The following is a 13,602-nucleotide window of genomic DNA, read 5'->3' as shown; positions in this document are numbered from 1 at the left end:
TTTATGGCTCTGCATTATAAACTTCTGTGAAGCCCTTGGTGGGTCAAAGTGCTCACCACACATCCAGATAAGTTCCTTAGGGGGTCTACTTTCCAAAATGGTGTCACTTGTGGGGGGTTTCAATGTTTAGGCACATCAGTGGCTCTCCAAACGCAACATGGCGTCCCATCTCAATTCCTGTCAATTTTGCATTGAAAAGTCAAACGGCGCTCCTTCCCTTCCGAGCTCTCCCATGCGCCCAAACAGTGGTTTACTGCCACATATGGGGTATCAGCGTACTCGGGACAAATTGGACAACAACTTTTGAGGTCCAATTTCTTCTCTTACCCTTGGAAAAATAAAAAATTGGGGGCAAAAATATAATATTTGTGAAAAAATATGATTTTTTATTTTTACGGTTCTGCATTATAAACTTCTGTGAAGCACTTGGTGGGTCAAAGTGCTCACCACACCTCTAGATAAGTTCCTTAGGGGGTCTACTTTCCAAAATGGTGTCACTTGTGGGGGGTTTCAATGTTTAGGCACATCAGTGGCTCTCCAAACGCAACATGGCGTCCCATCTCAATTTCTGTCAATTTTGCATTGAAAAGTCAAACTGCGCTCCTTCCCTTCCGAGCTCTCCCATGCGCCCAAACAGTGGTTTACTGCCACATATGGGGTATCAGCGTACTCAGGACAAATTGGACAACAACTTTTGAGGTCCAATTTCTTCTCTTACCCTTGGAAAAATAAAAAATTGGGGGCAAAAATATAATTTTTGTGAAAAAATATGATTTTTTATTTTTACGGTTCTGCATTATAAACTTCTGTGAAGCACTTGGTGGGTCAAAGTGCTCACCACACATCCAGATAAGTTCCTTAGGGGGTCTACTTTCCAAAATGGTGTCACTTGTGGGGGGTTTCAATGTTTAGGCACATCAGTGGCTCTCCAAACGCAACATGGCGTCCCATCTCAATTCCTGTCAATTTTGCATTGAAAAGTCAAATAGCGCTCCTTCCCTTCCGAGCTCTCCCATGCGCCCAAACAGTGGTTCACTGCCACATATGGGGTATCAGCGTACTCAGGACAAATTGGACAACAACTTTTTGGGTCCAATTTCTCCTGTTACCCTTGGTAAAATAAAACAAATTGGAGCTGAAGTAAATTTTTTGTGTAAAAAAGTTAAATGTTCATTTTTATTTTATCGGTCTCTTTCGTCCCGCTACATTTAGCCCAACTTGGGTCTCTCCCTAAGGTGGCTAGCATGTATGTATCATTTTTATTTAAACATTCCAAAAATTCCTATTAAACACCTGAAGGGTTAATAAACTTCTTGAATGTGGTTTTGAGCACCTTGAGGGGTGCAGTTTTTAGAATGGTGTCACACTTGGGCATTTTCTATCATATAGACCCCTCAAAATGACTTCAAATGAGACGTGGTCCCTAAAAAAAAATGGTGTTGTAAAAATGAGAAATTGCTGGTCAACTTTTAACCCTTATAACTCCCTAACAAAAAAAAAAATTGGTTCCAAAATTATGCTGATGTAAAGGAGACATGTGGGAAATGTTACTTATTAAGTATTTTGTGTGACATATCTCTGTGATTTAATTGCATAAATATTCAAAGTTTGAAAATTGCGAAATTTTCAAAATTTTCGCCAAATTTCCGTTTTTTTCACAAATAAACGCAGGTACTATCAAAGAAATTTTACCACTATCATGAAGTACAATATGTCACGAGAAAACAATGTCAGAATCACCAGGATCCGTTGAAGCGTTTCGGAGTTATAACCTCATAAAGGGACAGTGGTCAGAATTGTAAAAATTGGCCTGGTCATTAACGTGCAAACCACCCTTGGGGGTAAAGGGGTTAAGCACCACTTAGTTTTCTTTGAAGTTCAAATTACACCAAGCAATTCCAGCTTTGACGCTACAACCATTTCTGCCATTAGTAATTAATGTACATTTGACATTTTAACTGAATTTGAAACATGAGACTTAACATTATAGTTTGGAAACCTACCTGATGGATGATGCCTGACCCTGGTTTCCAAAAACCAACACCATATTTAGCTGCAGCAGTGGCTAGAAAGTTATATACTTCATGGTTGATGTCCTAAAAGTGAGAAAAAAAAAAAAAAGTTAAAATTGAGGTAATACACATATCGACAAGTACATAGTATGGAAAGCTACAGTCATGGAATAAAGCCTATAGATTGATTTACACATCAGTGCCCATACCTTTGCCCTTTTGAGATCCTGATCTCCACCAAGCTGGGCTTCAATTAAGTGATCACAGTGGATGGTTGAAGGCACAGCCACACGGGGCAACCCACTGCTAATAAACTGAAGCATCGCCATCTGAGCCGTGGCATCCTGCATGGCCACCCTGTCTGGTCGTAACCGAAGGTAAGTCTTTCCACGCACTATATCCTGTTTAACTGGGTCATCAAGATGGCCATATACAATCTTCTCTGATAGGGTAAGGGGTCGGTCCAAACTTTAAATATAATCAGAAGAGACATTTAGTACTTTGTTTCATAAAAAGATAATTTGTCATTTTTGATATACAAGAAAACAATGCTATACACTTACCGTTTGCGAACAATATCAATATTTTTTCCAACTTTTTCATATTTGATATATTCATTGTTCTCAAAGTGGCTCATTGCCACTTTGGCCCTCTGGCACAGGACAGCAGAAATGTGATACCTGCGTGCTCCATGGCCCAAGGCTTGCTGTAGGGCAAGACAAGTGAAAATGTTAAAATTCATTAAACTATTACCTTGTGCTATTAAGGTACCATTACACTAAACGATTTACCAACAATCACGACCAGCGATACGACCTGGCCGTGATCGTTGGTAAGTCATTGTGTGGTCGCTGGGGAGCTGTCACACAGACAGCTCTCTCCAGCGACCAACGATCCGGGGAAAGACTTCGGCATCGTTGAAACTGTCTTCAATGATGCCGAAGTCCCCGGGTAACCATCGGGTTACTAAGTGCAGGGCCGTGCTTAGTAACCCGATATTTACCCTGGTTACCATTGTAAAAAAAAAAAAAAAAAAAAACACTACATACTCACATTCTGATGTCTGTCACGTCCCCGCCATCAGCTTCCCTGCACTGTGTAAGCACCGGCCGTAAAGCAGAGCGGTAACGTCACTGCTGTGCTCTGCTTTACGGCCGGCGCCGACAGTGCAGGGAAGCTGACGCCGGGGAACGTGACAGACATTAGAATGTGAGTATGTAGTGTTTCTTTTTTTTTTTACTTTTATAAAATGGTAACCATCGTAAATATCGGGTTACTAAGCGCAGCCCTGCACTTAGTAACCCGATGTTTATCCTGGTTACAGGTGAACACATCGCTAGATCGGCATCACACACGCAGATCCAGCGATGACAGCGGGTGATCAGCGACCAAAAAACGGTCCTGATTAGGGTTGAGCGAAACGGGTCGTTCATTTTCAAAAGTCGCCGACTTTTGGCAAAGTCGGGTTTCATGAAACCCGATCCGACCCCTGTGCGGGGTCGGCCATGCGGTACGCGACTTTCGCGCCAAAGTCGCGTTTCAATGACGCGAAAAGCGCCATTTCTCAGCCAATGAAGGTAAACGCAGAGTGTGGGCAGCGTGATGACATAGGTCCTGGTCCCCACCATCTTAGAGAAGGGCATTGCAGTGATTGGCTTGCTGTCTGCGGCGTCACAGGGGCTATAAAGGGGAGTTCCCGCCGACCGCCATGTTACTGCTGCTGATCTGAGCTTAGGGAGAGGTTGCTGCCGCTTCGTCAGAAGCAGGGATAGCGTTAGGCAGGGTCCATTAACCACCAAACCGCTTGTGCTGTAGCGATTTCCACTGCCCAACACCACCTTCGGTGTGCAGGGACAGTGGAAGCTACATTTTTTTTTTTTTCCCCCTCAGCGCTGTAGCTCATTGGGCTGCCCTAGAAGGCTCCCTGATAGCTGCATTGCTGTGTGTACGCCGCTGTGCAAACCAACTGCTTTTTTCAAAGCACAAATCCTCTTGTTCCTTCCTTTCTGCACAGCTATCTTTTTTGTTTGTACACACTTTTTATTTAATTTGTGCATCAGTCCACTCCTTATTGCTGCCTGCCATACCTGGCTGAGATTACTGCAGGGAGATAGTAATTGAAGGACACTCCCTGTTTTTTTTTGTGGGAGATTAAGATTGACATTTCTGCTAGAGTGCCATCCCTGTCTGTGTCATCTCTCACTCAGTGGGCCATAGAAAGCCTATTTATTTTTTTGCTTGATTTGGGTTCTAAAATCTACCTGAAAAAAATCACTACATCAATCAGTGGGAGAAAAATATTGGCCTCAGGGCTTGTGTGCCACTCCTGACTCCTGTGTGCATCATCACTCACTCAGTGGGCCATAGAAAGCCCATTTTAATTTTTTTTTTTTTTGCTTTATTTGGGTTCTAAATTCTACCTGAAAAAAATCAATAAATCAATCAGTGGGAGATTAATATTGGCCTTTGGGCTTGTGTGCCAGTCCTAAGCGTGCCATCTCTCTCTCTCAGATAGTGGGCCATAGAAAGCCTATTTATTATTTTTTTTATTGGGTTTATAAATTTTCCCTGGAACCAAAAAAAAAAAGTGGGAGATAAATATTGGCCTCTGGGCTTGTGTGCCACTCCTGACTCCTGTGTGCGTCATCTCTCACTCAGTGGGCCATAGAAAGCCTTTTTTTGTTTTATTTGTTTTCTAAATTCTCCCTGAAAAAATCATTTTATTTTATTTGGTTTCTAAATTCTTCCTGAAAAAAATCATTTTATTCTATTATTTTTTTTTCCTAAAGTCTCCCTGAAAAAAAAACAAAAAAAAACAAATCAGTGGGAGATTAATATTGCCCTTTCTGCTTGTGTGCCAGTCTTGACTCCTGGGTGTGCCATCTCTCTCTCTCTCCAATTGTGGGCCATAGAAAGCCTATTATTTTTTTAGCTTGATTTGGGTTCCAAAATCTACCTGAAAAAATCACTACATCAATCAGTGGGAGATAAATATTGGCCTCTGGGCATGTGTGCCACTCCTGACTCCTGTGTGCGTCATCTCTCACTCAGTGGGCCATAGAAAGCCTTTTTTTTGTTTTATTTGTTTTCTAAATTCTCCCTGAAAAAATCATTTTATTTTATTTGGTTTCTAAATTCTTCCTGAAAAAATCATTTTATTCTATTATTTTTTTTTCCTAAAGTCTCCCTTAAAAAAAAAAAAAATCAAATCAGTGGGAGATTAATATTTACATTTGTGCTTCAGTGACAGTCCTGCGTGTGTGGCATCTCTCTCATTTGTTGCCACCAACAACAGAGTGTGTAACATTGTGCCTGATTTTCGTTGTGGTCTCACTCACCTGTAAAGGGGTAGCTAAATCATACTGAAGTTATAGCTCACCGTGTAATTTGTGTGACAGCAACAAATACCGTTAGTTTGTTTACGTTTTTAAAACAATGAGGAAGTATGGTGGAAGAGGTCGTGGCCGGGGGCGTTCATTGTCAGCTGGTAATGAGGGTAGTGGTAGTGGTGGAGCATCAGCTGGTCGTGGGAAAAAAAATATTGCACCTAAGTCTGGAGCTGTGGAGCCAGGTTCGTCGTCTGGCTACACAAGGCCTCGAACGCTCCCTTTTCTGGGAGTAGGAAAACCGCTTTTAAAGCCGGAGCAGCAAGAGCAAGTTTTGGCTTATCTTGCTGACTCAGCCTCTAGCTCTTTTGCCTCCTCTCGTGAAACTGGTAAATGTCAAAGCAGCGCGTCGTTAGTGGATGTTCACGGTCAGGGACAAGTCGCTTCCTTGTCCTCTTCAGCAAAAACAACAACAGAGAAGAATGCAGCAGGCGACACAACGGGTTACTCCATGGAGCTCTTTACACATACCGTCCCTGGCTTAGAAAGTGAAGCAGTTAACAGTCCATGCCCATTACAAGTTGAATCTGACATGGAGTGCACTGATGCACAGCCACAGCCAGACTACTATGCTGGTCCTTTGACTCAGACCACAACATTGCCCTCGCAGGGTGCTGATCAAGAATCAGACCCTGATGAGACTATGTTGCCCCATCACGAACGCTATACCACCGACCGACACGGTGACACAGACGAAGTTGCACACGAGCTACAAGAAGAGGTAATAGATGACCCAGTTCTTGACCCCGATTGGCAGCCATTGGGGGAACAGGGTGCAGGCGGCAGCAGTTCTGAAGCGGAGGAGGAGGGGCCGCAGCAGGCATCAACATCGCAACAGATTCCATCTGCCGGGCCCGTATCTGGCCCAAAACGCGTGGCAAAGCCAAAACCTGTTGGAGGACAGCGTGGCCATCCGGTTAAAGCTCAGTCTACAATGCCTGAAAAGGTATCCGATGCTAGAAAGAGTGCAGTCTGGCATTTTTTTTAAACAACATCCAATTGATCAGCGCAAAGTCATCTGTCAAAAATGTTCAACTACCTTAAGCAGAGGACAGAATCTGAAAAGTCTCAATACAAGTTGCATGCATAGACATTTAACCACCATGCATTTGCAAGCCTGGACTAACTACCAAACGTCCCTTAAGGTTGTAGCACCCTCGGCCAATGAAGCTAGTCAGCAACGCAACATCCCTTCCGGCAGTGTAGGGCCACCATTTTCCGCACCACCTGCAGTATCTGTGCAGGTTTCTTTGCCAGGCCAAAGCAGTCAGGGTCAGGGAATCACCAGTTTCGTAGTAGGAAACACTGCATCTAGAGCACCGGTGGCAACAATACCATCTCCCACCGTCTCTCAGTCTGCCATGTCCACCGGCACCCCCGCTAGTTCCACGATCTCCAGCTCTCCAGTCCAGCTCACCCTACATGAGACTATGGTTAGAAAAAGGAAGTACTTAGCCTCACATCCGCGTACACAGGGTTTGAACGCACACATAGCTAGACTAATCTCGTTAGAGATGATGCCCTACCGGTTAGTTGAAAGCGAAGCTTTCAAAGCCCTGATGGACTACGCTGTACCACGCTACGAGCTACCCAGTCGACACTTTTTTTCCAGAAAAGCCATCCCAGCCCTCCACCAGCATGTTAAAGAGCGCATCGTCCATGCACTCAGGCAATCTGTGAGCACAAAGGTGCACCTGACAACAGATGCATGGACCAGTAGGCATGGCCAGGGACGTTACGTGTCCATCACGGCACACTGGGTAAATGTGGTGGATGCAGGGTCCACAGGGGACAGCAAGTTTGGGACAGTTCTGCCTAGCCCACGGTCTAGGAAACAATTGGCTGTAGCCGTTCGCACCCCCTCCTCCTCCTCTTCGTCCTCCTGCAGAAGCGAGAGCTCGTCCACAGACCGCAGTCGCACAACCACTCCATCCGCAGCTGCCACTGTTGCACACCAGGTCTCCCATTATGGGGCAGCTACTGGCAAACGTCAGCAGGCTGTATTGGCTATGAAGTGTTTGGGCGACAACAGACACACCGCGGAAGTTCTGTTCGAGTTCTTGCAGAAAGAAACGCAGTCGTGGCTGGGCACTGTAGATCTTGAGGCAGGCAAGGTAGTGAGTGATAACGGAAGGAATTTCATGGCTGCCATCTCCCTTTCCCAACTGAAACACATTCCTTGCCTGGCTCACACCTTAAACCTGGTGGTGCAGTGCTTCCTGAAAAGTTATCCGGGGTTATCCGACCTGCTCCTCAAAGTGCGTGGACTTTGCTCACATATCCGCCGTTCGCCCGTACACTCCAGCCGTATGCAGACCTATCAGCGTTCTTTGAACCTTCCCCAGCATCGCCTAATCATAGACGTTGCAACAAGGTGGAACTCAACACTGCACATGCTTCAGAGACTGTGTGAACAGAGGCGGGCTGTTATGTTTTTGTGGGAGGATACACATACACGGGCAGGCAGTAGGATGGCAGACATGGAGTTGTCAGGTGTGCAGTGGTCGAAGATTCAAGACATGTGTCAAGTCCTTCAGTGTTTTGAGGAATGCACACGGCTGGTTAGTGCAGACAACGCCATAATAAGCATGAGCATCCCCCTAATGCGTCTGCTGATGCAAAGTTTGACGCACATAAAGGATCAGGCGTCTGCAGCTGAGGAAGAGGAAAGCCTTGATGACAGTCAGCCATTGTCTGGCCAGGGCAGTGTACAGGACGAGGTAGCGGGCGAAGAGGAGGAGGAGGACGAGGAGGATGATGGGGATGATTATATTTTTAATGAGGAAGCTTTTCCGGGGCCACTGGAAATTGGTGGCGCGGCAAGGCCGGGTTCTGGTTTTTTGAGGGACACAAGTGACGTGGATTTGCCTGAAACTGCCCCTCAACCAAGCACAACTGCAGATTTGAGAACTGGAACTTTGGCCCACATGGCGGATTATGCCTTACGTATCCTCAAAAGGGACACACGCATAACTAAAATGATGAATGATGACGATTACTGGTTGGCCTGCCTCCTTGATCCTCGCTATAAAGGCAAATTGCAAAATATAATGCCACATGAGAACTTGGAACTAATATTAGCAACCAAACAATCAACTCTTGTTGACCGTTTGCTTCTGGCATTCCCTGCACACAGCGCCCGTGATCGTTCTCACACGAGCTGCAGGGGCCAGCAGACCAGAGGAGTTAGAGGGGCAGAAATCAGAAGTGGCGTTGGCCAGAGGGGTTTTCTGACCAGGTTGTGGAGTGATTTTGCTATGACCGCAGACAGGACAGGTACTGCAGCATCAATTCAAAGTGACAGGAGACAACATTTGTCCAGTATGGTTACAAACTATTTTTCATCCCTTATCGATGTTCTCCCTCAACCGTCATTCCCATTTGATTACTGGGCATCAAAATTAGACACCTGGCCAGAATTGGCAGAATATGCATTGCAGGAGCTTGCTTGCCCGGCAGCTAGTGTCCTATCAGAAAGAGTATTCAGTGCTGCAGGTTCAATACTAACAGAAAAAAGGACTCGTCTGGCTACCCAAAATGTAGATCTAACCTTCATTAAAATGAACCACAACTGGATTTCGAAATCTTTTGCCCCACCTTGCCCGGCTGACACCTAGCTTTCCTATGAAAAGGTCTTGCCTGTGGACTATTCTGAATGCCTTTTCCAATCTCGTAATTTTCTGCACCTGATTGTCCAGCATACGACATGTTTACACCTCACTAAATGGCCAAACTCCCCACACGGGGCCGTGGTATCGACACTTGGCGACAGCACCCGTGAGAGTGCAGTTTGTCTGAAGAGGTGGGTGAGCCCGCTTTTGGTCGACGGCACTGCCACTGGGTCCCTCCTAGTACAATAAAGTGTCTCTGGCGGTGGTGGTGCGCACCCAACGTCAGACACACCGTTGTAATATGAGGGGCCCTGGGCCTGTACCGCCGGCCACAAGACAGTTTCCCCCCACCCCAGCTCAAACAGTGCTCTACCACTTGCAAAATTATCTCACAGCTCCACCAATGTTTAGTCTATGCGCGGACATCCTTCAATGCCTGCCACTGACAATACCATTGTATTGACATTTTTGTTATGTTAGGCCTTCGATGCCTGTCTGTGGTCACTCCTTCCACTAGGCCTCCACTGACCACACCACTGCTGCCCGTGTACCCCTGGAACCAATTTAAAATTGCCTACAGCCATGTGTTATTATTTTAGGCCTTCGATGCCTGTCTGCGGTCACTCCTTCCACTAGGCCTCCACTGACCACACCACTGCTGCCCGTGTCCCCCTGTAACCAATTTAAAATTGCCTACAGCCATGTGTTATTATTTTAGGCCTTCGATGCCTGTCTGCGGTCACTCCTTCCACTAGGCCTCCACTGACCACACCACTGCTGCCCGTGTACCCCTGGAACCAACATCAGAAAATATAAAAATAAGTATTTTGCTTATAAAAAAGAAAATACTGGAGAGATATCAAATGCAGACATTTTAACATTAAAAACAAACACATACAACAAAAATCTGGTACAGTACTAAAAATGGCCACCAGCTACAATAACTTTCTCCTGCAAGTAGTTAACTGAAAGGTTTTTCAATTTTAAACACAGATATGGCATCCACCGAGTTGTCCTGTCGCGTCTTCTTTATATTATTGCCAAGAAGATGCAAAACAATGAAAATAATAAAATCATTATTTACCAAAAAAATAGAGTAAGTCAAAACCACATTGCAAATAAACATTCATTACAAATAAAGAAGCAGGGCGCGTCCGAGGGTGAGTATATACCTAATAAGAATATAATCACCCTCGGACGCGCCCTGCTTCTTTCCGACAGCCTTCCTTCCTAAGAATCAGCCCTTCCGTGGTGTAGAGAGAGGGTTTGTTACACTCCAAGGTGTTCTCCAGGTTGCCTTTCCTGAGCTTCGATCTTCCGGCTCTCGTTTAGTAGTTGTCGGAAACTACGCTGCATTGGGCCTACAAATTGGGTATGAGGTGTAGAGAGATGGTGTGTTCCACTCCAAGGTGTTCCCCAGGTTGCCTTTCCTGAGCTTCGATCTTCCGGCTCTCGTTTAGTAGTTGTTGGAAACTACGCTGCATTAGGCCTACAAATTGGGTATGGGGTGTAGAGAGATGGTGTGTTCCACTGTAGAGAGATGGTGTGTTCCACTCCAAGGTGTTCCCCAGGTTTCCTCGCCAATGCTTCGATCATCATGCTCTCGTTTAGTAGTTGTTGGAAACTACGCTGCATTAGGCCTACAAATTGGGTATGGGGTGTAGAGAGATGGTGTGTTCCACTCCAAGGTGTTCCCCAGGTTTCCTCGCCAATGCTTCGATCATCATGCTCTCGTTTAGTAGTTGTTGGAAACTACGCTGCATTGGGCCTACAAATTGGGTATGGGGTGTAGAGAGATGGTGTGTTCCACTCCAAGGTGTTCCCCAGGTTGCCTTTCCTGAGCTTCGATCTTCCGGCTCTCGTTTAGTAGTTGTTGGAAACTACGCTGCATTAGGCCTACAAATTGGGTATGGGGTGTAGAGAGATGGTGTGTTCTACTCCAAGGTGTTCTCCAGGTTGCCTTTCCTGAGCTTCGATCTTCCGGCTCTCGTTTAGTAGTTGTTGGAAACTACGCTGCATTAGGCCTACAAATTGGGTATGGGGTTCCCGGAACTTCTATCTTCAGGCTCTCATTAAATTGTGGTTAAACGGAACAACTGCATTTGGCGTACTAGTTGGTTTGGGGCCTACTATCGGTGTCTGCCGCTCCTTGCTGTTCTCCTGGTTTCCTGTCCTGAAATTCCGTTTTCAGGCGCTCGTTAAGTAGTTGTTAATGTTAGACTGCATTTGGCCTACTAGTTGGGTTGGGGCCTACTATCGGTGTCTGCCACTCCTTGCTGTTCTCCTCCACCGAACAAAGCTGTGCCGCCTGTTTACTACTTTTGCCAATTTTGAACTGCATTTCGACTACTTACTGATTTGGGCCTACTCTCTGTGTCAGCCTCTCATTCCAGTTGTCCTCCACTGCAATGCCCCCTGATTAGTCCTGTGTTACCAATTTTGAACTGCATTTAGCCCACTTTATTCTTTGGGCCTATATCTGTGTTTCCTCCTCATCCTGCCCATTGCCCAGCCAGTGATAGATGAGTCTGCTGGTACATTGACCCATAACGCAACATTTCCCGTGCACACTACACTGCAAGATTGTGACCCTGCTGAAAGTCAGGTCCCCCTTCCCGCATACCATACCACCTTACACGGGGACAAACAGGAAGGTGCAGATGAAAGTGCAGGTTCCTTCATCAGGTGGGGGGAGGAATACTAGTTGGCGACGTCACTGGCACAGGGCCTCTCATAGTACGCAAAAGTGTTGCTGCCGGTGGGAGGCGCCCCCGCCGTGCAAACACCGCTGTACTTTGAGGGGCCCTGTGCCAGTGCCAATGCCAACGAGTGGGCCCCCCCTGCTTGCTCAGGTTCACAGCACTTGCAAAGTTGAAATACTTATCTCTCCCTGCTCCACTGCCGTGACGTGGTCCAGATTTCCTGGGCCCAGTAATTACTTGAACCAGCCCTACCCACCACAACTTTAGCCAAATGACCCCCAATTTCAAATGCCTTCCAATTATTATAAGGTAAATTACGCTTGACAAGCTTCATTAAGAAGAATGGATGGTTTTGACTTTAAAATGGGCACTCTAGGTGTTTTCCTGGCCCCCACTCACTGCCGACTATGCTGCCCCATTGACTTGCATTGGGTTTCGTGTTTCGGTCGATCCCGACTTTACGTCATAATCGGCCGATTTCACTCGACCCGACTTTTGAGATAGTCGGGTTTCGCGAAACCCGGCTCGACTCTAAAAAGGTCAAGGTCGCTCAACTCTAGTCCTGATCATTCCCCAAGACCAACGATCTCCCAGCAGGGGCCTCATCGTTGGTCGCTGTCACACATAAAGAGATCGTTAGCGGGATCGTTGCTACGTCACAAAAATACGTACGCTACTCACCTGGTAGCAGTGTTTTTTCAGGAGCCATGACAGCACAACGAGAGAGGGGATCCGCCCTTCAGGGACAGGAAACCTACAGACATAAAAAGGGCGGTACCTCTCTCCCACGTCAGTAGTTTCCAGAGTATGAGAGGACCACCTTGGTTAATAACACAGATGCAGTATATACATAAATATATTTTTATTATGCAAGTGAACATAAATTTTAACCCAAAACTAACAGGGTGTTGAGTCATCCAAAAAATAGGGTAGGGAATCTAAGGGTGCTGTCATGGCTCCTGAAAAAACACTGCTACCAGGTGAGTAGCGTACGTATTTATTCAGTCGCCATGACAGCACAACGAGAGACTTTCAGAGACGAAAGATTTAGGGGGGGATAATAGCTTCTAGCACTCTTCTCCCAAACGTAAGGTCTGAGGAACTACCCAGATCTAATCTGTAGTGTCTAAGAATGGTAGAAGGGGAAGACCATGTGGCCGCCTTACATATGTCTTCGATCGACACTTCTGACCTCTCCGCCCAGGAAGACTCTGCGCTGCGGACACCCCAGAAGCCAGCCTATATGTCAGAGGCTGCTTCCTCCTGCTGCCACCTACACCGCGCAGTTCCCCTGCCGTGTGGTGCCTCCTGCCTCCCGAACAGACCGAAGTAGGGGACCCCCGCTACCTGCACCGGCCTGCCAGGAGTGGGAAATCTTCTTAACTTCGACCCTCTTCTCAGGGCCTGTCTGAAAGAGGTTCCGCTGTCAGGGACAGGAAACCAAACTGACGTGGGAGAGAGGTACCGCCCTTTTTATGTCTGTAGGTTTCCTGTCCCTGAAGTGCGGATCCCCTCTCTCGTTGTGCTGTCATGGCGACTGAATAAAAGCGTGCCGTTGCAACGATATCGTTAACGAAATCGTTGTGTGAAGGTACCTTTAAGACGTCTTGACCATCCTTAGCGACTCCCAACACCCTTACAGATCAGCCATCTTTTAAAACATGATTTACAGAGTTGTCCTTTTAGTAATGGTTGACGTCAGTTCTGCAGTTGACTAGAGCGTTAACCCATTCAAGTAAATGGTTAAATATGCAATACAAGACATAGCTGCCACTAAAGGAGAGACCACGTGTGGCCGCACCCATGACCGAAAGTCTGCTCATCCGTGGCTGACAATAGCTGAAAGATTACAGATTCATGTGCCCGTTGGTGGTTGGAGTTTCAGGCACGT

The 13,602-nt window shown here is 46.3% G+C and overlaps 1 protein-coding gene across 1 annotated transcript in view; it reads right to left on the bottom strand.

Moving 5' to 3' along the window:
• The window catches only part of ACO2 (aconitase 2), a 62,637-nt gene that overhangs the window by 39,695 nt on the left and 9,340 nt on the right, over window positions 1-13,602 (bottom strand). The window contains exons 2-4 of the mRNA XM_069737028.1: window positions 2,576-2,718; window positions 2,222-2,480; window positions 2,004-2,096 (exon numbers count right to left, since the gene is read on the bottom strand). Of these exons, the coding sequence (XP_069593129.1) occupies window positions 2,004-2,096; window positions 2,222-2,480; window positions 2,576-2,718 (495 nt within the window). The remainder of the gene's footprint in view (window positions 1-2,003; window positions 2,097-2,221; window positions 2,481-2,575; window positions 2,719-13,602) is intronic.

Source organism: Ranitomeya imitator, chromosome 8 (assembly GCF_032444005.1).
Source record: "Ranitomeya imitator isolate aRanImi1 chromosome 8, aRanImi1.pri, whole genome shotgun sequence".
NCBI classification, from domain to species: domain Eukaryota; kingdom Metazoa; phylum Chordata; class Amphibia; order Anura; family Dendrobatidae; genus Ranitomeya; species Ranitomeya imitator.
Note: the sequence above shows the minus strand (reverse complement) of the source record. Positions and strands in the feature narration are given on the sequence as shown.